This window comes from Zootoca vivipara, chromosome 12, assembly GCF_965207765.1.
Source record: "Zootoca vivipara chromosome 12, rZooViv2.hap1.1, whole genome shotgun sequence".
NCBI lineage: Eukaryota > Metazoa > Chordata > Lepidosauria > Squamata > Lacertidae > Zootoca > Zootoca vivipara.
The window spans coordinates 21,537,935-21,558,357 of record NC_142595.1 but is presented as its reverse complement, the minus strand read 5'-3'; the positions used below and the strand labels follow the sequence as shown (position 1 = coordinate 21,558,357).

General features: G+C 46.4%; 1 protein-coding gene across 2 annotated transcripts in view; it reads right to left on the bottom strand.

Annotated features, from left to right (window-relative positions):
* Positions 1–337: 337 nt before the first annotated feature.
* Positions 338–20,423, bottom strand: part of SOCS7 (suppressor of cytokine signaling 7) — a 31,442-nt gene continuing 11,356 nt past the window's right edge. Inside the window, exons 4-10 of one of the 2 annotated variants that reach the window (XM_060281444.2) lie at positions 19,057–19,161; positions 13,717–13,847; positions 11,832–12,000; positions 11,420–11,548; positions 10,819–10,954; positions 7,730–7,888; positions 338–6,625 (exon numbers count right to left, since the gene is read on the bottom strand). In XM_060281444.2, coding sequence (XP_060137427.2) covers positions 7,768–7,888; positions 10,819–10,954; positions 11,420–11,548; positions 11,832–12,000; positions 13,717–13,847; positions 19,057–19,161 — 791 coding nt within the window. In that variant the 3' untranslated portion in view covers positions 338–6,625; positions 7,730–7,767. The remainder of the gene's footprint in view (positions 6,626–7,729; positions 7,889–10,818; positions 10,955–11,419; positions 11,549–11,831; positions 12,001–13,716; positions 13,848–19,056; positions 19,162–20,423) is intronic. The other variant, XM_035135530.3, reaches the window with a different exon arrangement.

Genomic DNA, 20,423 nt, shown 5'->3' with positions numbered 1-20,423 from the left:
GTGATTTTTTTATGGTGCTGATTTTTAATATTGATTTTTTAATGTTTGTATGTTGCACACTGCTTAAGAGAGTATTTTGATAAGTGGCTTAGAAATGCTTTTTAAATAAATGGGGGGGATACTCGCTGGCATGTGGCCCCCAGAAGTCTCCTCATGAAGGAATGTGGCCCCTGAACTGAAAATGCTCCCATTTCTAGTGGCCTACCTTACTAGACTGTTGTAAGCGTTATGCAGGAAAGTGAAGAACTTCCAAATACTTGAAAAATTTAAGAGGGCAAGTTTGAACATTCCAAGTGAATTTTCCAACCCCTGCAAAATAAGACAAGAGCACATAAGGGACCATTTGAGTATTTTATTTCAAACCCCGCTCCCCACCCCCTGTCAAACAACCACCCATAGGCAGAGGGGTGGCCACCCAAACAAAAAACAAAAAACCAACCCCACAATAGAAATGAGATACAAACAGGAGAGGCAAAGTTCTCTCCCATGGTTGACAAAATTTACCCAATAAAGGAAAGGAGGGGGGGTTCCCCACCCCAACTTTGGGGCAAAATTATTCAGTACATCCGTTTTCCAGACAGCACCTGCAGCAGTTACAAATGTATCCACATGAAAAACCAAAAACGTGCCTATTGATACAATATATACAGACAAGGCCATTCAAATCCCAGTCCAGAGAACAGTCTAACCCCTCCCAAAAGATGTCTTAAACACACCCAAAGTGCATTTATCTTCATAAAAAAGCATCTCCCCCTCCCCGTCCCACACGCTTAAGATTGGCCCGCAAGTCTGGTTGGTTTTTGTTTTTTTTAAACGTTTTGTATAGTTTCGAAAATAAATTACAGCAGCTATTTCAATAAATTAAACACACACACACACACACACACCAAACTTGGGAGTTTAGTAAAATAACTAACCAAAATACCTTTTCAGTGCAGTCAGGTGGGATCTTACTGAATCAACGTTGCTGGAGGAATACACAAGGTTTCAAGTCATACACAAATGCTGGCTTTCCAGTGTTATTACCGAAGCATACATATTCACTTTTGCGTTTCTCACGAACCTTCTCTGATCATGTAGGGTTTTTAGGAGGGCTTTTTAGAACCATTTTACCCTGTGCAATGGAAAAAACTAGGTACAAGAGGCATCCCCGTTCCGCCCTGCCTTTTTGAACTGTCACAGCAACTCACGACACTAGTAATTTTAAGAGCCTAGAGTAATTTTGCGGTCCCTTCAAAAATGTTCGTTCATGAAAGGATAGGTGGTTATCCAAACGGGCTCGTGGGGCAGTTGCCAAGAAGTGAAATTGACAAGGCCAATGTCTGGGCTAATCCATTTCACCCCTCTGTTACGACTTGCGGTTTTGTACAGCTTCCAATGCCGCAAGCTGAACACAGGCAATTGATCCAGAATTACAGCCAGCCAAGAGAAATGATTTGAGTTATGCTGTCTCTTCCTGGGCTCGCAAAAGAATATGTGGATTGCCCAAGGGCCTGAAGGCCAACCCTATAGACACGAGTTGTATGATGCACACAACTATTAGGCTCCAGGAAGTGCAGGTTAGAAGTTGCATGGGCTGGAACTAGGTGGAGCAGCTGAGACTTCAAAGTTTGGAGGGGGCAGGAATCCACAGCTTTTGTGACATCGTCAAGGTCAAAACTAAAGCCATCTTTAGTTTAGGGAATTTATCTTCATATAAAAGCTTTTGTGACATCATCAAGGTCAAAGCTAAAGCCATCTTTAGTTTAGGGGAAATCTCCACCAAGGGCAAGGAGAAATAGTAGTTGATGGCAGCTGACACACAGCTTTTGGAGGGTGGGGGGCGTTTTTGTTATAAAAAAAAAGTTCAACAATTTTGGTGTCTTCCTAAAAAAAAAGCTCAACCCTGGCCCATTGACAGCTGGACTGTGAATAGTGTTTTGAAACCCACCAGAGACTTGTGTAGTCTTGGGCGAATCTTTAATCAAACCTCAGCTTCCAATCTGACAAATGGGAACAGTGATGTACCTTGCAAGCGTGTCGTAGGAGGAACACAACAAAATGCACTTCTATCCAAACAGGCAGGCCCAAAAGACTTGTATCTAACTAGCCTTGGACTTTCTATGTTCATCTGAATGCAGAAGGAAAAACTTGCACCACTGACCCAGGGCAGAAATCTGTGAAACCCTAAAACTTGAAGAACCAAAGCATTATTATTATTATTATTATTACTATTATTATTGGCATCTAGACTTGGTTTCTTTGTGGGCCAGAGTAGCGCTTATGCAACAGTAAAAAAATAATAAATAAACAGCAGGGGGAGAGTGGGTAACATTTTTAATCCATTGCATTTTGGATGTACAGTCCCGTTTGACTTCCAAAACGTTATGAAACCAAGGCGGGAGCTTCCAATTGGCTGCAGGAAGCTCCTGCAGTCAATCGGAAGCCATGCTGGACGCTCGGCTTCCGAAAACCGGAACACTCAATTCCAGGTTTGCGGCGTTCGGCAGCCGATTTGTTCGGGAGCCAAAGGCGTTTGAGATCCATGGTACAAATGTACTGAGGACATACCAGGGATGGATGAATCCTGCCCTCTCCACCTGGCCCTCCAGACTCCCAAGTCCACAGCCTCTCACTGGACCGGCTTCACAGCCCAAGCATTGGACTGGATTGTGCCCTTGATGCCTCGTTTGTCTGAATGGAGGGTAGAGAGGGGAAGCTTGAGTATGCGTAGAAAACCAGCCTAGTGCTCAAAGCTGAAATTTAATTTTTTTTGTCTCTGCCCCCCCCCCGCTGAAATGTGGCCCTCACAGGGTTGCCCAGAAGGGAACGTGGTCCTCTGTTTAAGGAGGTTCCCCCAACCATGACTAACATCAAAAGCTACGGGCATATTGTTTGTCCACACAGCCAAAGTAAGCGCTGGTTGATAAGCCTGCCTGCCCCAACCAACACACTCCAAATTCTAAATTTTATCAAGAGGCATCGCTGACCAGAAGGGTGAGAAAAGTACCCACAGTGCACTTCCTAGTTCCACATGCTGGGAGGAAGAAGCTGTGAATTAACTGAAGTAAGAAATATAATGTAGACCTTATAGCAGCCTGCACCAACCTGGTGCCCCCCCCTCCAGACACCCTGGACTACAAGTCCCATCAGCCCCAGCTGTCACTAATGGGAGTTGTAGTCTAAAACATGTGGATGGCACCAAGGTTGTCCAAAGGCTGCCTCACACATGGAGGCGATACGCCAAGGAACTCCCAGCTCCAACCTGAACACAACAAATAAATAAAAATAAATATATATATATTTTTCTAAAGGAGCAAATGATTCTAAGACAGAGAGCAAAGCCAAAAACACACTCGAGTTTGTTCCGGAGTGCAACGGTATTTTCATCCCACGCATACCCCTTCTGGCATTACAAAGGAACGGGGAAATGAGACGCTCCGTCTGAAACACACCAAAGCAGCCATTCAGCCAGGAGCACAGACGACAGAAAGCTACAGTGCAGAATTTAACTCTCGCTGCCCGACACTCATCCACGACGACTCACACATTTCCCCAAAATAGAAACCTCATCAAAAGCAGCCCCAAACAAGGGAAGAATTTAAATCAAATGGGTGGAGGAGGGGAAGAGAGATTAAAAAAAAGAGGTTCCTTTCACAGGAAATCCATTACAGCAGTGGGCTAAGGGTGGACGCAACAGCGGCCAAGGGAAGCCACAGGACTCCCTGCTAGTTATTTACACGTGATTGGCCTTTGCTATTTTTTAAGCAGTCCTTCAACAGAGTTCTAGAGGTGTTCCAAGTTCCACAAAATGGCGGGAGGCTCCCAGGAGATGCCAGGCTTCCGGCACTGGGTTACGGTTTGTGCGTGTTTGAACGGGATTTTAAGAAACGTTTCCCCCCAGCACCATTGGAGGCGGCAGGTTTGTGAGACCTTTTGGTCTCTTCTTCCTTGAACCAAACATTTTTCAAGGGGGTGGTGGGAAACAAGGCAGGGTGTTGGGGCAGGGAGAGAGAGAGAGACAGACAGACAGAGAGGGGAAAACTCTCCCAAGTCCACCAAGGATCAGGATGAGTGCCATTTCAATTGAGGAGAGCAGATACGATGAGCTGGGAAACCACGAAAAATGTAGACAGCCTACAATGCCGCCCCAGGCCGTTGCACTATTCACTAGAGAGGCAGCGACGGCATGCTTTTGCAGGTAGGAGCAGAATCTTCTATCTCCTTTTGGCAGATGCAACTTAATTCCAGCACCTTTTTAAAGTCCTCTTTTGCAGCAACACGCACACACACAAGCTCTCCAAGAACATTAGAACAAAATGGATTGTCTTTCCAGTGCATCATTCTATATCCAAATGCACACGCAGGAGGGTCCTCGTTCATTTATGATCATTCCTGGCATGGAAAGTGTTCAGTAGTTGCACATCAGCAAGCTTTCCCCCCCCCCCCAGCATTGCATTATTCGCTGCCACAAATAATGGCACAGCTCCAAAAGCAACACGGCCACATGTATTGCAGCAGAGGGCGAGGTCCTTCTTCTCACCTCTCCCCAGTGTTATCAGGAACAAGTTAATGGAAAGAGTTCCCAGAAGTTATCTTATAGCTTTCCCATCTCCCATTGTAGGGCACACCCAACACCTTCATTGGCTCACGTCTACACAAAGTTGACTCGGCTGCCGTAGGAACCGTGTGTTGCAAGACGACAGACCTCCAGGGAAGAGCACCGGTTCCGCCACTCAATGCATCTCCAGTTCCCTTAGTTTGCAAACGTGCAAAGATGGGCGACAGAGATTCTTCTTTGGGGACAGAGCAAACATGGGTGCCCAGGTAGTCAATCAAGAGCCAGTTGAAGAACAAAGCGGGAGAACGAGATCCAGGGGTGCGTATTTGTTTTGGGAGCTCCTGCACAAGAAGTTGTGAGGAACTAAATTTTGGAGCCCACCTCAAAACGCACCAAGTGTGAATGGAAAGAAGAGAGATCCACTTTCCTTAGAAGCCCCTGGGTTTTTGTTTTTAACAGAGGAGATCTTTTCATGGTTCAGCTTTTAGAAGACAATCAACTACCCATCCCCTAGTTCTTCTTAAGTATATTCCAAAGTCTCAATGACTATGAAATATGCTATATCCAGTGTGTAGTGTGTAGACTTCCGGAAGTGAAGGTTGGAGCCTAGGTAAAACTCTTTTTTTTCACAGAATATGGAGCAAGCTTTACAACATAATAATAATAATAAATTAAGGTATCACAGCTTTTTAAAAAAATCACCAAGAAATTATGTCAAGTACCTTTAGCTGGACATGGAAAGAGGATTTATCAAACCCACAAAGAAAATGCACCTTTGGGATGTCAAAATCGCTTCTGAACAGGTGTGAGCTAGTTTGCTATGGCAAAATAAATAAAACCAAACCCACTCCTTGCTGTTGTGGGGTGAACCATTAAGACAACACACAATATTTCTCTGTATTTAGCAAGTTTCCCACCAGGGTTAGAAGATGAGAATATCCGTCCTACACAAATGGGGGTCTTCCTTGGACGGGAAACTATGGAAAGCTCACTCCAGACTTTTGTTCTCTCCTTCCCACTTGCACAGCGGGGCCTGGGGCTAAGGTGCTTCGAAGATTTCCCTTCTGCACATTAAGAAGCTCCAAGGATGCATTTCCTTTGGCCAAGTCTGACTTATCCAGCAGGTCATCTTCGGAGTGACAGCTTGAGATGGGCAGCTCCGAGACTGGCTCCAGGTGCCCAAGTTTGCATCTTACTTCCACCTGATATAAGGAAATAAACCACAGTAGCTTGGAGCTCCCGTGTTAATGGCGGCGGCGGGAGGGAAAAGGTAGAGACAGACAGCTAACAGCACTTCCAGTGGGGGGGGGGGGAAGCTTCACAATGCTATCCGCATCCCATTTTCATCTGAAAGAAGGCAACAGCGTTTTGGCCCAGCTGGCCAGGGCCAGCCAACACGCCTTAAAATGCCATGGTGGTTTTCCATTGTTTGAACAGGCTGATTGCTCCTCCATCCCAGCCTTCCTTATGGAGCAGGAAGCCACAGCACAGCTCATCATTCGCTGCCCTCCCCACCCCCTCTCTCTGCTCCCCTCTGCCTTTGGCCTTACATCCCCAACACAACAGCTTGATATATATATCAAGGGTATACCTTGGGCTCAGGCCCTGCTCGTAAAAGCAGCGTTCTCCCACAAGGACAATTTGACAGGGAAACACAGGGGTTTGTTTGTTTTCTTGCTCGCTAAGTCTCAAGAGTCTGCGGCACCTTCAACCCCAGCCCCCAAAAGCCCACCCCCAGCCCCAAAATGCCAGACAGGTCAACAAAATGTAAAAATCGGCTCACTATTTCCCATGCTGGAAGAAAGGGGAGGGAGGGGGAGGGAAGCACCAAAAAATATAAATTTAAGAAGAAAAATATCATGACATTCTCCATGTTTCCAGGAGCTTGTAGTCCAGTTTTCGGCAGATTCCAAAATATCGTTATGGAACCAGATGGGGGCCATGGCTCCTGTTTCTCTGCGCACAGCTGTGCTTTCTTTTCAAGCCCTGGGTCCTCTTTGGAGGCCAAGAAACAGCCAGAAAGCAAACGCCGGGAGTCGTCTCCAACGCAGCTTCCACAGCGACAGGATACTGGTGACCGAATTCCTAATTTGGGATGGGTGAAGAAAGACAGAGCGGAACAACATTTAAGTTCAGACTACTAGACAGAGCCAAATGGCATCAGATCCTTGCTTTTGCAAATCCAAAAAATGAAAAGACCAAAGGGCTGGGGGCTGCATATATTTTGCGCTTCTGAAACAGGACAGAACTTCACACCGGTACAAGTGTGGAATCCTGAAGGATTCAAAAAAATTTTAAGAAAATGAAGTTTCCAGCTTTTATAGTTGTGAAGAAGAGCTTATAAGCATGATGCCTGCATGGCACCGATTCAGGCTTCAGGCTTGTGTGGCTTTCCTTCCTTACGGCTTTTTAAAGTAGCCTTGGACCGAACAGCCCTTCAAAAACAGAGGGCTGTCCTCTGTGAAGTCCAAAAGGTGCCTCTAAGACCGTGAAGCCTAGAGCCTAAAGTTTACCTGACTGTGTCAGTGGTATCAAAATAAAAAGGTAAAGGTAAAGGGACCCCTGACCATTAGGTCCAGATGATAAAGGCAACATAAACAGAAGACAAAACCACTAAGAGGAAAAACTAACTGGGGAAAAAAAATGAAACAAGTTTTTCTAATGTCTGGCGATTATGCCAGAAATTTCCAAGGAATATTTCCCAGCATGAGTGCCTTGTCCTCCAAGTGCCTCTCAAGACCCCTTTGTTCCATTGACAAAAGCGACCGATACAGCCAGAGCCCCAAACCACCAGGGGCCCACAGAGTCCCAGACTCCAAGCCTTCATTTCTTCTTAAAGGAAGACCCTTGTTGTACCACAACTCCCATCATCCATGACCACTGGTCCTGCTAGCTAGGGATGATGGGAGTTGTAGTCTAACAGCAGCAAAGTTTGAGAAATACTGCACGGTGTGGCCTATGGGTGAGAAACAAGATACTGCAGGGGCTCCAACTCGCCTCATCCTCAGCCAACAGAGCCAATAGGCCAGGGATGCTGGGAGTTGGCAGGCCTGCAGCGTCTAGACGGCCACAGGTTCCCCCGTCGTAGAACTGTCGAGTTGGAAGGGACCCCGACAGTCATCTAGGAAGGAGTCGCAGATGAAGAATCCCTGCTCCAACCCTTGTATATACAATAATTTTTTACGTTACCATTGGTGACAGCAGCAAGGCGGGAGGGGGGGCCCTCGCTACGTTGAAGACTCTGCCTCTTGCTTCTGTTTGGAAACAAGCTGAGCTTCCTTCAGGGAGAGATACACCTCCTCCTGGGGGTCGTAGTAGTAGAATTTGCGGATATACGAGATCAGAGGCCTAAGGGAACAGAGAGCCGAGGGACAATCAGGAGATATTGAGGGCACGGTGGGTGGTGGAGTGGAAGTGAATCACCTCCCTCTTACTTAAAAATAAAGACTTGAAAATGGCTGCAACCCAAAATGGGGGTTATCTTCAATGGGTAGGAGTTTGGAACTCACTGACTGGGGCTACCCTATGCACCCTCGCTCTAAGAGGATTATCACGATGACGGAAAAAGAGGGAAGGCACAGAAAGATAAGAGGTTGGGGAATCTTTTTCAGGCCAAGGGCCGCGTGGCCTCAAAAAATAAACCTGCCAGGGCCCACATTTCAGTGGGGGAGGGCAGGACTACAGGCAAAAGTGAGCAGAGCGATGGGTGCAACTCTTCCCTTTCTAGGCAATGTTTCAACTGCAGGAGAGTCAGAGGGTTCCAAGCAGAAACACCCTCTCCTCTTCATCATCCAAGCAAGCAGAGGGGACACATTCCAGCTAGGAAAGGGGCATGGAGGAAGGTTGGGGTGACCTGGGAAGAACCCCAGAGAAGGCAGAAGGGCCACCCACATTTGGCTCCTGTGCCCAAGGTCCCCCCACCACTGCACTAAGAGACAGAAGAGACTTAAAAACTGTGTTCCACTGCAGATGAGCCCCAGATCTACTTATTTTCAAACTCTTGTTGGAATTCAGCTATCCTAAGGCCTCTGCACCCTGTCCCCAATTTCTTGGTTCCCTTCTCTCTCTCTCTCTCTCTCTCTCTCTCTCTCTCTCTCTCTCTCTCTCTCTCTCTCTCTCTCTCTCTCTCTCTCTCTCTCTCTCTCTGCCTCTCCCAGGAAAAAGTTAACAGCTCCAGGGCCAGAACCAGCTTCCTTCCCCATGCCACCCCAGCGCAACACGCTTCCCTCTGTGACCAACACAAAGAAGTTCTTAAACATTTTGCTAACACCACTCAGCAGTTCAACTTGTAAGTGCAGGAAAGTGCAGGAAGGAGAGTATCACAGACAACAACCCCCTCTACCCTGGGGCCTTTCCAGGCAATTTACAGCACAACAAAAAATGCAGAGCAACTGCTCCTTTGTGGAATCCCCAGATGTTTCCCCTCAAGCAAGCCGTTTGCTCCAGGCAACATCCCATTATCCCAGACTGCAATAGCAGCAGACACTGCGGGTGCTTGGGAAAAGGCTGGTCCTTCTCCCTCCCTCCCTGCCACCATTTGATGTGGAGTGCTTGTCTGGAATACCATTGCTCAAGATCTGGTTGCCACCATTGGATTACTCGAGTCTACTCCATCTGACGGCATGCAGTTTGCATGTGTTTCTGTGAACTAGCTCCACCACCCCCACCACCCCAAAAATCACATTTGAGTGACGTGGGATGATACAATTTTTTAAAAAATCCTTAGCATCGCACCTGTGATACTCTAGAGCAGGGGTCAGCAAACTTCGGCCCTCCAGATGTTTTGGACTACAATTCCCATCTTCCCCGACCACTGGTCCTGTTAGCTAGGGATCCTGGGAGTTGTAGGCCAAAACATCTGGAGGGCCGCAGTTTGGGGATGCCTGCTCTAGAGCAGTGGTCAGCAAACCTTTTCAGCAGGGGGCCTGTCCACTGTTCCTCAGACCTTGTGGGGGCCGGACTATTTTTGGGGGTGGGGGGTGGGAAATGAACCAATTCCTATGCCCCACAAATAACCCAAAGATGCATTTTAAATAAAAGCACACATTCTACTCATGCAAAAACACCAGGCAGGCCCCACAAATAACCCAGAAACGCATTTTAAATAAAAGGGCACATTCTACTCATGTAAAAACATGCCGACTCCTGGATCGTCCGCGGGCCAGATTTAGAAGGCGACCCGCATCCGACCCCCATGCCTTAGTTTGCCTACCCATGCTCTAGAGCAGGGTTTCCCAAAATTTGAATCTCCAGCTGTTGTTGGACTACAACTCCCATCATCCCTAGCTAGCAGGACCAGTGCTCAGGGATGATGGGAACTGTAGTCCAAAAAGTTTGGGGAAACCCTGCTCTATAGTCACACAGGAAACTCCCTGCTTGATGCTGCAGTCACCAAGTAAGCAATGTGCTACATGTCAACCTAACCCTAAGTGACACCCAAGGAAGGGAAGGGGCACCTATGTCTCTCCCCAGATACAGTCGGGCTAAAGACTTCACCATCCCTGATACCACTGGCTGTGCTGAAGAGAGTCCAAAAGTTATCCCATTGTCAAGTTTCGTCTATATAGCAAGGGAGGGGCATTTTAATCACATGCTGTTGCATCACCACCTCTAGGAGAGTGTAAGCCAATGGCTTCCAAATCTTTTCTCCCCCCCCCCAAAGCCACTAAAAAATGGACCACTTGAATATTTTCCTGCCCGTGGTAGCCAATGTACTGTGGCATGCTACGTGCTGCATGGCATGTATTTTTCATCGCTTCTTTTAGCTCTTGCATATTGCATTCCAATTTCAATTCCATAGAAGCAATAAAAATGCAACTGAACTAGGGCTATTTATTGCAATGGATGTGCCATGCCCAACCAGAGATATCTATGGGCTGCCTAAATGAAGGTGAGGGGTCATTGGGGTTCCCACAGAACAGCGTTTGGGAATCCCTGCTATAAGTTATTAGAGGCTCACACAGGTCAACTCCCTCCTCCCATCCAACTTTCTGTAGGTCCCTGTTGCTTTTAGAAGTTTTCCTTTAGAAAAACAAAACACAAACACCTTAATTTTACAAATCTAGATACCTCTTCATATCTTAGAAGTCCCCTGAGCATGCAGTAAAAAACTCAAAAGCCCTATCTTTGGATGACCCCATTCATTTTTCCAAACTGATGGCTTTGGTATTAGAGGGAACAATGATGAAGATGATGCAGCAGCTAGATTTCTGTACCTAGGGTCTTCCTTAAAATGGAGTTGGGAAAAACACAAAATAAAGCACAAAAGGGAACCTTACTTGGGGAGCGGTAGTTCTGGAATGTGATCGATGCGGACCAGCTGCCTTATCCGGAAGCGGCAAAGGTGCTGTAGCGATTTAACGTTGCTGAACCTAGAGACGGGATAGAGGAGCTGGACAGGGGTCGGAGGGAGACCTGCAAGTTAAAAGTAAGTAAATAAATACATTGGGAGTGGGGGAGAACTTCTCAGGAAATATCTCTGCAGCTATCTCAGAAACATCTGAGAAATATATTTGTTAGGAGCATGAGGCCAAGTGAGTGCTGGAAGCCTCTCCAGCCACTGCCTGTATTGGACACTTTTTGGAAGCCTCTCTAGCCACTGCCTGTATTGGACACTTGTTGGAAACCTCTCCAGCCACTGCCTGTATTGGACACTTGCTGGAACCCTCTCCAGCCACTGCCTGTATTGGACACTTGTTGGAAACTTCTCCAGCCACTGCCTGTATTGGACACTTGCTGGAAGCCTCTCCAGCCATTGCCTGAGCCCCTCTATCCTTCTAGTAAAAGACTTGGCCCTACACATCTGCTGTGTGTTAGGAGTGTAGTGGATCTCACAATCAAAAGCATCTAAATGTTTCACACGCACATTTAAATACATACCTGGAACCCTGGATCGCAGGAAATAAAGGAACTTCCCATTTTTCGAGTGCATGATGGCACGCTTGATGAACTCCACTACGGACTGGCAGCGGTCTTCAAACTTGGGGTGGCACCAAAGGCTGAAGGTCCCTGCCAATGAAGAAACATTAAGGGACATGTTGGACAGAAAAGCAGAGGGTGGAAGAGCATTCATTTGGTATGTGCATGTGTGTCCCCCAGCCTCTACAAAACAACAGCAATCTGCACAGGTGAGTGGATAGAATGCTGGCACTGAGAGATCAGGCTTAAGAGTCCAACCTCTATCATAGATGCTCCCTTGGGCAGATCCCTCTCTGTGTAACCTTGACCTTCTCTGCAAGATGAGTAGGATGCCACCCTAGGTTAATGCCCTTGCCCTGCCCTCAAGGCTCACCTCTATAATGCTCCATTCTGGTGTGGTGGGTTATACCCTGTGATCGAAAGCTGAGGCTCAGGATGTACCGAGGATCGGAGCTGTCACGAACCAAGAAGGACCCGTCAGGTTTCCCTTTCAACTTCATTTCAGCATCTTCCCAGTTCATTGGTCCCCAGTACCAACCACACTGTTGGTTTTTTTCAAAAGAAAAGAAAGAAAGAAAAAGAAGTTAAAAGATAACTAGAAACCAGTTAGGTTTTTTCCAAGCCTTTTGTAGCTTACTGTCACAGCATAATGATTTGTGTTTGCAACACAGTATAAGTGATGTTCCGCATAATGGAATTCCTCATCCTTTCCCTGTGCTGTTTATGGTGATCCAATACAGGTGATCAGGGAGAGAAGAAAGATGGCGGGGAAAGTCAGTTGCACAGACAGAAGCCTGTAGCATGAGTGCAACTGCACTTTTATGTACAACCCAATGTGTTTTGTTTTTAGAATCGTGGAATAAATGGGAATCGATCCGATTAAACAGCGAACTTTTACAAGCATGTGGCTCTACATTCCAGCTCCAGCACCTACTCTCTGGCTTAGCATAAGGAAAACAGAGTTGCCACTAATTTACACTAAGCAAAAGATTACTTAAATCATCCAGGCATAATGCAAGTATGCAGTTCCCTGTAAAGTCATAAGAGGAATTTCACTGGCGTAGAACCAGAGAAGCATGAGTCACTTGTTTTCCCTTACGTTATTACAAAATAAGACATACTGGATTGCAAAACAGCAGTGTACACATGCAGGGCCGGCCCACCCATGAGGCAAGGTGAGTGACCACCTCAGGCGGCAGCTTTCACAGAAGCGGCAGACACCGCTCTCAATCTTTCTTGCCCCACTTGTTCCTGGTGTAGGTCTTCCCTGGCCCTTTCTTCCTTGGCAGGGACTGGGGAAGCCATTTTGAGGTCCCGCCTCAGGTGGCAAAATGTCTTGGGCCAGACTTGCATGCACACGCCTGTTCCAAACCAGCTTTAACCACCTGCAAAATATAGGGTCAGCAAAACCACAGGTTCTGTGCAAGCTCTGGCGATCCACACTTGACCACACACAGAAGCATTTTACTTTTAGCCCGTGCTCACGATGGAAGCCGAGCATCATCACAAAGGAACCATCATAAAAACCTCCGCTGAACTTTCAAAAAATATATTTTCAGCCTTTCTTTCTCTATTTTTTCTATTTCTTAAAAAAAACTTTATTTATGCTTTCCAAATTTATACATTTTGCTAAATTTACAATCATTTTAACATTTCAAAACTTCCTTCCCCCTCTTCCTGCAGTTCCTTAAATCTAAATATTTTCTGCATATCCAAATTAACTTAATTTGCTCATTTATTCATCTACTTTAAATATATACTCTTATAAAACTGCAGGTTATTACAACAATCCTGCCAATATTCTTATTGCCAATATTCTTATTTGATATCTGTTTACAATTCATCTGTAAATATTCAATAAACCAATGCCATTCTTTTATAAAAAGTTTGGTTATCTTAATTCCTTATTCTTCTGGTAAGTTTCACCATTTCTGCATATTCCATAAGTTTTTGTATCCATTCTTCCTTTGCTGGGACTTCTGCTTCTTTCCATTTTGGGGAGAGTAACATTCTCGCCACTGTTAGTAGCATACATGAGTAAGTTTCTATACAATTAAGGTAGTTCTGTCCCTATAATTCCCAAAAGAAAAGTTTCTGGTTGTGTTGTTGTTGTTTTTTTACAAACAAAATCCCTTTCAATTCATTATGTATCATCTCCCAATAAGCTTTAACCTTACTACAAGACCACCACATATGATAAAGAGAACCTTCTTTCTCTGTACATTTCCAACACTTTATTTGGTTTAGATCAGCCTTACTTTTTCTAGCTCTCGCAAACTAGCTGCAAAACTGCTCGAGTCAGGCCGGTAGAGAGGGCACTGGAGGTGCTGTGCAGGTTGGCTGTGTACCGCTTCTGGTGCTCTGATCGGGATGATCCGGGGAAACGCATCTGAAAGGGGAGAGGAAAGGAGTAAGACATGCCGCCACCCAAGGAATTAAAAAGCCAAGAAGGCTGGTGGCATCTGCCCACGGCAGCAAAATTTTACACCGGTCCTGAACAGGACATAACTGCCCCCCTCCCAACACACAATGAAGAAGAGTTTGGATTTGATATCCCGCTTTATCACTACCCTAAGAAGTCTCAAAGCGGCTAACATTCTCCTTTCCCTTCCTCCCCCACAACAAACACTCTGTGAGGTGAGTGGGGCTGGGAGACTTCAGAGAAGTGTGACTAGCCCAAGGTCACCCAGCAGCTGCATGTGGAGGAGCGGAGATGCGAATCCGGTTCCCCAGATTACGAGTCTACCGCTCTTAACCACTACACCACACTGGCTTAAATTTCACTGAAGAGAAATTACTGAAAGTATAGACCAGGCATAGGCAAACTCGGCTCTCCAGATGTTTGGGGACTACAATTCCCATCATCCCTGACCTGTTAGCTAGGGATGATGGGAGTTGTAGTCCCAAAACATCTGGAGGGCTCAGCTTGCCAATGCCTGGTATAGACCCTGCACCACAAGCAGTGGCAGCCTTCCAGATGTTGTTGGGACTATTACTCCCATCATCCCTGACCACTGACAACATTGGCTGGGGATGATGAGAGTTGAAGTCCGACAACATCTGGAGGGCCACAGGTTCCCAATCTCTGGCCTACAGCTGCCCAGAAACTGTTCAAAACCCTAATACACTCTCTGAAATGCAATATAAGAACTGGATGAAAACATCAATCAAGAAAACCGCTTGGATTAAATTATATAAATTTGGAATTAATTGAAATTATTTTGATATTAACTGGTGTTTGTATAATTGGCAAAATTGTAGTAATCCTGAGTAAACATTGGAAAACTATAAAAAAATTATTTATTTAAAAAACTCCCTAATATCGTATACTCCAAGCCTCCTACAGTAAGCTTCACTCCCCATATCAGACCTACCCATTCTCCACATACCAATTCTTACTATTACAGTCGTACCTCAGCTTTCGAACATCTCCGTTGATGAACGCCATAAACCCGGAAGTAAATGCTTCGGTTTTTAAACAGGCCTCGGAATTCGAACATGCCACACAGCCTCCACTGAGTGCAAGATCAGTGAGGCCTAGCTGTCGGCTATTGAGTTTTCGGTTTTCAAACGTTTCAGAACTCGAACAGTCTTCCGGAACAGATAACGTTCAAAAACCGAGGTACCACTGTATAACCACTGTGTGTTCACCTTGGTGCCAAAGACAGCACTGGGCATCCTTGGGCATCAGCAGGACCCACTTGCGATACCTGCCCTGAATACCCTTGGTTTCGTATTTTTACCCCTGGGCTGGCAGTCCGAGCAGCATCGTGTAGCTGGATCTTTAAAGTTCCCATAATGCCTCCAAACTTAGCATCAGTGTGAGTCATTGCGGGAAACTGAGCCACCACTAAATCAAGCACCAACTCTGGCCCACCTCTTTCCCTGCTTTCCTCCTGGCGAGAGGTAAAAGTTTCTGAAAGGGAAGAGTGGTGGAGGAATGGAGAAGAAGAGTTTGGATTTGATAACCCACTTTATCCACTACCTTAAGGAGTATCAAAGCGGTTAACATTCTCCTTTCCCTTCCTCACCCACAACAAACACTCTGTGAGGTGAGTGGGGCTGAGAGACTTCAAAGAAGTGTGACTAGCCCAAGGTCACCCAGCAGCTGCATGTGGAGGAGCGGAGACGCAAACCCGGTTCACCAGATTACAAGTCTACCACTCTTAACCACTACACCACACTGGCTCTAGACATAGGAAAAGAACTTGGCAAATGCATATTATGATTACCGGTAGCTGGATTGGTCTCTATAGATAGCTATGCTCAGATATCTTTAACCTTAAACACACTACCAAAATCAGCTAAAAAGAACTTTCCTCTATTTCTGATGTTCAGGCCAATGGAAATGTATCAAGGAGAAGGTATCGTCAGACCTTGGGGTACCCCAAGCTTGGCAGAGGTACAAAATATTCGGGGGGGAGCTAAGCAGGGCTGGGGAGGATCCCAAACAGCTCAAAGAGAACTAAGTGAGTCTAGTGGCCACAGAATGCTATTGGGGGGGGGGGTTAGGGGGACACAGAAAACCAGGCAGGAGAGGGGGATGCAATGGAGTACTTCTGGAGCAGGCTTGGCTGGTCGACCAGATCAGGAGCACTTCTCCATGCAACATTTTGTTGCAGCATTCACTTCTCTTTAGCTAGCGATCTAGAACATTCAAATCAACCACCAGTAGCAAGGAAACACTGCGTATGAAGACCTTCAGTTTCTCATCGGCTGACGAAAGGGAACCCTAGAGGCAGATCTCCCCCCAGGCAGGGCATTCCATAAGGCAAGTGCCACTGCAGGCCAAATCCCTAATTAGTTCCCTGGCTGAGATCTCACTTCATGCAGGGGGACAGAAGAAGGAGATGGCATCAGCCACAGGTCTCAGAAGGATGGAGTGGGGCTCAGCCACACAGGAAGCAGAAGCTGTGGTGGGGCTGGGGAAAGGAGGGGTGATGCAGAAGATAGACGCTGGACACTCCCAGTTGCGGAAAGCGAGTCTCTAGACCAGGGTTTCCCAAACTTGAGTCTCCAGCTGATGTTGGACTACAACTCCCATCATCCCTAGCTAGCAGGACCAGTGGTCAGGAATGATGGGAACTGTAGTGCCAAAAAAACACCTGGAGACCCAAGTTTGGGAAACACTGCTCTAGGGTTGACATGTCTTCTTTTGGAGGGGCAACCTGGCAAGCTGGGGTGTGGGTGGCTTGGGATCAGGCTCTGTATTGGGGGGGGGGCCAACTGCACACAAAAAAAACCTCAACAACTTTCCGGATTATTTACTTCTTGAAATATGGCAACCCTACTCCAGACACACATTGCACCATTGCCCCAAGAGATGCAACAGCTCTTAATAGTGCCTCTGCTGACTTTCTACTTTGTTTCTGGCTATTAATTTAACTGGACAGTTTTAAACAAGCCGCCGTATCACCCGCGTCTTTCTAAAAATGAGGAGGCGGGGAAACATGCCTTTGCTAAAGCGAGCCTTTCCATAGCCTCAACTCACCTAAAGATCAACACCTCAAACCGCATCTGGCCGGTGTTCAGGTACACAAACCGGCAATCCCTTCCTAGTATAAATCAGGCAGCCACCATCCTTGCTTGGTTAGAACAGTTTTATTCCAGGAGGACCTTGCACTGCAAATGTCCCCCTGATGTTACATTCCTCCAATGTTTCATACATGACATGTATTTTACGCTTTCATTTTGTAAACTGTTTTCGAGACCCAGATGGTGAAAAGCAGGGTGTAGGTTTTTTTTTTAAAAAAAAAATGAACAAATTCCATCCAGGAAAAAGCGGTCCAGAGATGGGAAGCTGTCACCAAGGCATCAAATATAGCTCAGTTTTAACCCAGTTAAAAATAAATTTTAACCCAGTCTCCCTCAAGGAACTTATAGGGGTAATAAAGTGCATATATCTTGGGAAGTTTAAGTCACTAGATAAAAGCAAGTCACTAACAGAGGGAGGAATTCTAAATACTGTACAGCCCTGGTTGGCCACAAGGGGCAGCAAAGTCATATACTTTTGGGGCCACCTTTAGTGGGAAATCTTAGTGGAAGCCCGTTCGATTCCGAAGCAATTCTATAGTACGTGGGTAACAAGAAACTCCTTGGTTTAAGGAGGTCGCTGAGAAGGGGAATGGCAGGTTCTGATTATGCTTAGCAAATGTGCTTGCTGGTTTCAGTTGAGATACTAGGCAAGGCAGGCTATACTGGGCAATGTGGGGCAGAGTCCCACTGTTATTTTTTTCTGCACCCCAAAATCCAAAGCTATACAGTGGTACCTCTACTTACGAATTTAATGCGTTCCGAACGCACCTTTGTAAGTTGAAAAAAATTGTAAGTCGAATCCCATAGGAATGCATTGGGAGAAAAAAAGCGTAAGTAGAAGCAACCCTATCTAAAAATTCCTAAGTAGAAAAAATCCTATCTAAACCGCATCCAAGGTGGCAGACGGAGCTCCATTCGTACGTAGAAACATTCGTAAGTAGAGGTACCACTGTATCTCAGCCTTCCCATGCCCCACCATCCCACTGAGCCATGTTCATTCAGAAACTTTTCTAGAGTAGAGCTGTGTGTCAGCTGCAGTGTATAAGTGTGTCGGGCAAGCACTCCTCATGCTCCTCCTGGGGCTGGAAAGGGGTTAGTTTAACCTCCGGTTTGCGAGTAAAACTGAATTACTGTGCCGCGAAATGATGCAAAACTTAATTACGGTGTCACAAAATAATGCATGTCTAAAAAGTGTGTGACTAGCATCAAAAGTTCAAAAAGCTCTATTCCAGAGGCTTTTCTGCCCACCACTTTTGGCATAACCAGCTGAAAAATTACAGGGATATTTGAAGCGGACTCCTAGAAATGCAAGACTTCCAGGGGCCCCAAGTTTCCCCCTCTGACGCTGTGGTCCAAGAAGCATGCTTAAGTATCTGCTGTATTTTTTTTATTTTTGCAAGGGAAGAAAATGGGAAGAAAACCAGTTGACCCTGCCTCCCCTTAGCTGCCCTGTCCACCAGTACAGCAGCTTCACTGGTTACTAGTATCACTGCTGGCTCACTGTGCGACACCACTCACTTCTAGGGGAGAGCAAACAAGAAGGCAGAGCACAGCTAAGGTGGTGCTCCCTGCCCCCAATTGCAGACACCTGTTACACCAGTGTCAGGACGTGCAGGCAAGTTCACTACCAGCAAGTCAAATCCATTGCACCAAGGAGCAAGAGTGCTGACATCAGCAGCTGTGGATAAAAACAGCAACCCAGAACGCCCATGACTCTACCGTATATACAATTACTCCAATCATTTGAAAGTTAAAGTATCTGCAAAATTCTGCTCCAGACTTTTAGTAGCTAATAGGAGCAAGGCAAAATTTGTCAGGAGTCTTGAAAAGGGGCCAGGAGGAGAGGGTTTCAGCTGAATTCTGTGCACATTGCTTGGCATCTCCAGCCTTGCATGCAGTGCCGTGGATTTTTATTTTATTTTTTTGCATACTATTCTGTTTCTTGCACACCGCCTTGAGTCCAAAAATCCAGTAATTAAAATGGAAACCCCAGCACCAGGGAGGGGAGGCGGAAATGGACAGTGGAGTTTTTTGGAAACCATGAGGATCAAAGCTAAACTGACCCGGGGCGTGCGGCGGAGGCGGCGGAGGCAGAGGAAAAGACTGGAGGGACGAAGACCCCATCGGACCCACTAAGACAGATGTAGGCAGTGTCCCACTGATATCGTCTAGAAGAAGAACATAAAAATAATTGAAATGTCCAGGAACTAAGAAAAACTCAAATGGGTGTAAGACAGGCTCGCATTAGCTTCACCTTCTCCAAGACCCAAACATTCATCTTAAGAGTCTTCTACATCAATAAAAAAACGTGAAGACACATGCTTAGCAAAGGTTTATCCATACTTATTTGTGGCATGCACAGATTGTAAAGCATTGACTATCTTGGGTACTAAGATGAAAAGCTACCCTTTCAGGAAGTTTTCTTGGCTGGGGGGTGGGGGGTGGGAGAGAGAACAACTTCAGATGCTGCAATGCTTCATCTTTTGATGGTCTCTTAGACAATATGGTTGCCCATAAGCCGTTTATTCCTGGGATTGTTTACCACCATTTAATAATGTGAGCGATTACATTCCCATAGGCACAAAGGTGTCCGAACATGTATGCACACATATGCACACACACATATGCTGCTGAAGATGCAAAATTTCATATATTGACTTGCGGGATGCAAAATCCTTCAAAAGACCAGATCTCAAGATGATCATAGAATCACAGGCAGATGGGACCCCGAGGGTCATCTAGCCAACCCCCCCCCCAAAATGCAGGAATCTCAGCATGCAGTCTCCCATCCAATTTGAAACCATACCGAACCCTGCTTAGCTTTGCAATTGTGCAGGCAATTTTATTGCTGCACCAAAGAATCAAGTTTAAACCTGAGAGATGCAGAAGCTGGGTTGGTGGTTGGTTTTTTTTAATAGCACAGCTATATTTTACACAAAGCAGGTGTAACAGCTTGGAAGGTTCAGCCACGCCAGCACAGCCCACCAGACATGCCCACCAAGGGACTTAGCGAAACTTCCTGGCTTTGTCTGTGACTGCAAAACAGGGAGGAGGAGCTGCCAAGCACCTGCCAAGCCATAACACACAGTTGGCTGGTTCCATTTGCAAAGGTGGAGGACATGCCAAACAGGCCCCGAAGGAGGGCTTCCTGGCTTGAAATGAGTAGAAGCTTCATCTCAAGGACGTGGGACCTGCGCTCCTCCAGATGTTGCTGGAATGCAGCTCGCATTACCCCTGGCATCTGGAGGGCCACAAGTCCCCCACCCTAGACGCTGGCAATGCTGCCACTCTGCCTGCCTTTATATAGCAGGGAATCTCAGGCAAAGGAGCCAAATGCAGCTGTCCATCTGGCCCCTCGGGGCTCTCTCCAAACTACTTCCTTCATCACTGGCCTGCTTTTCGCCCTCCTTGACTGCTTTTGCCAGGCTGG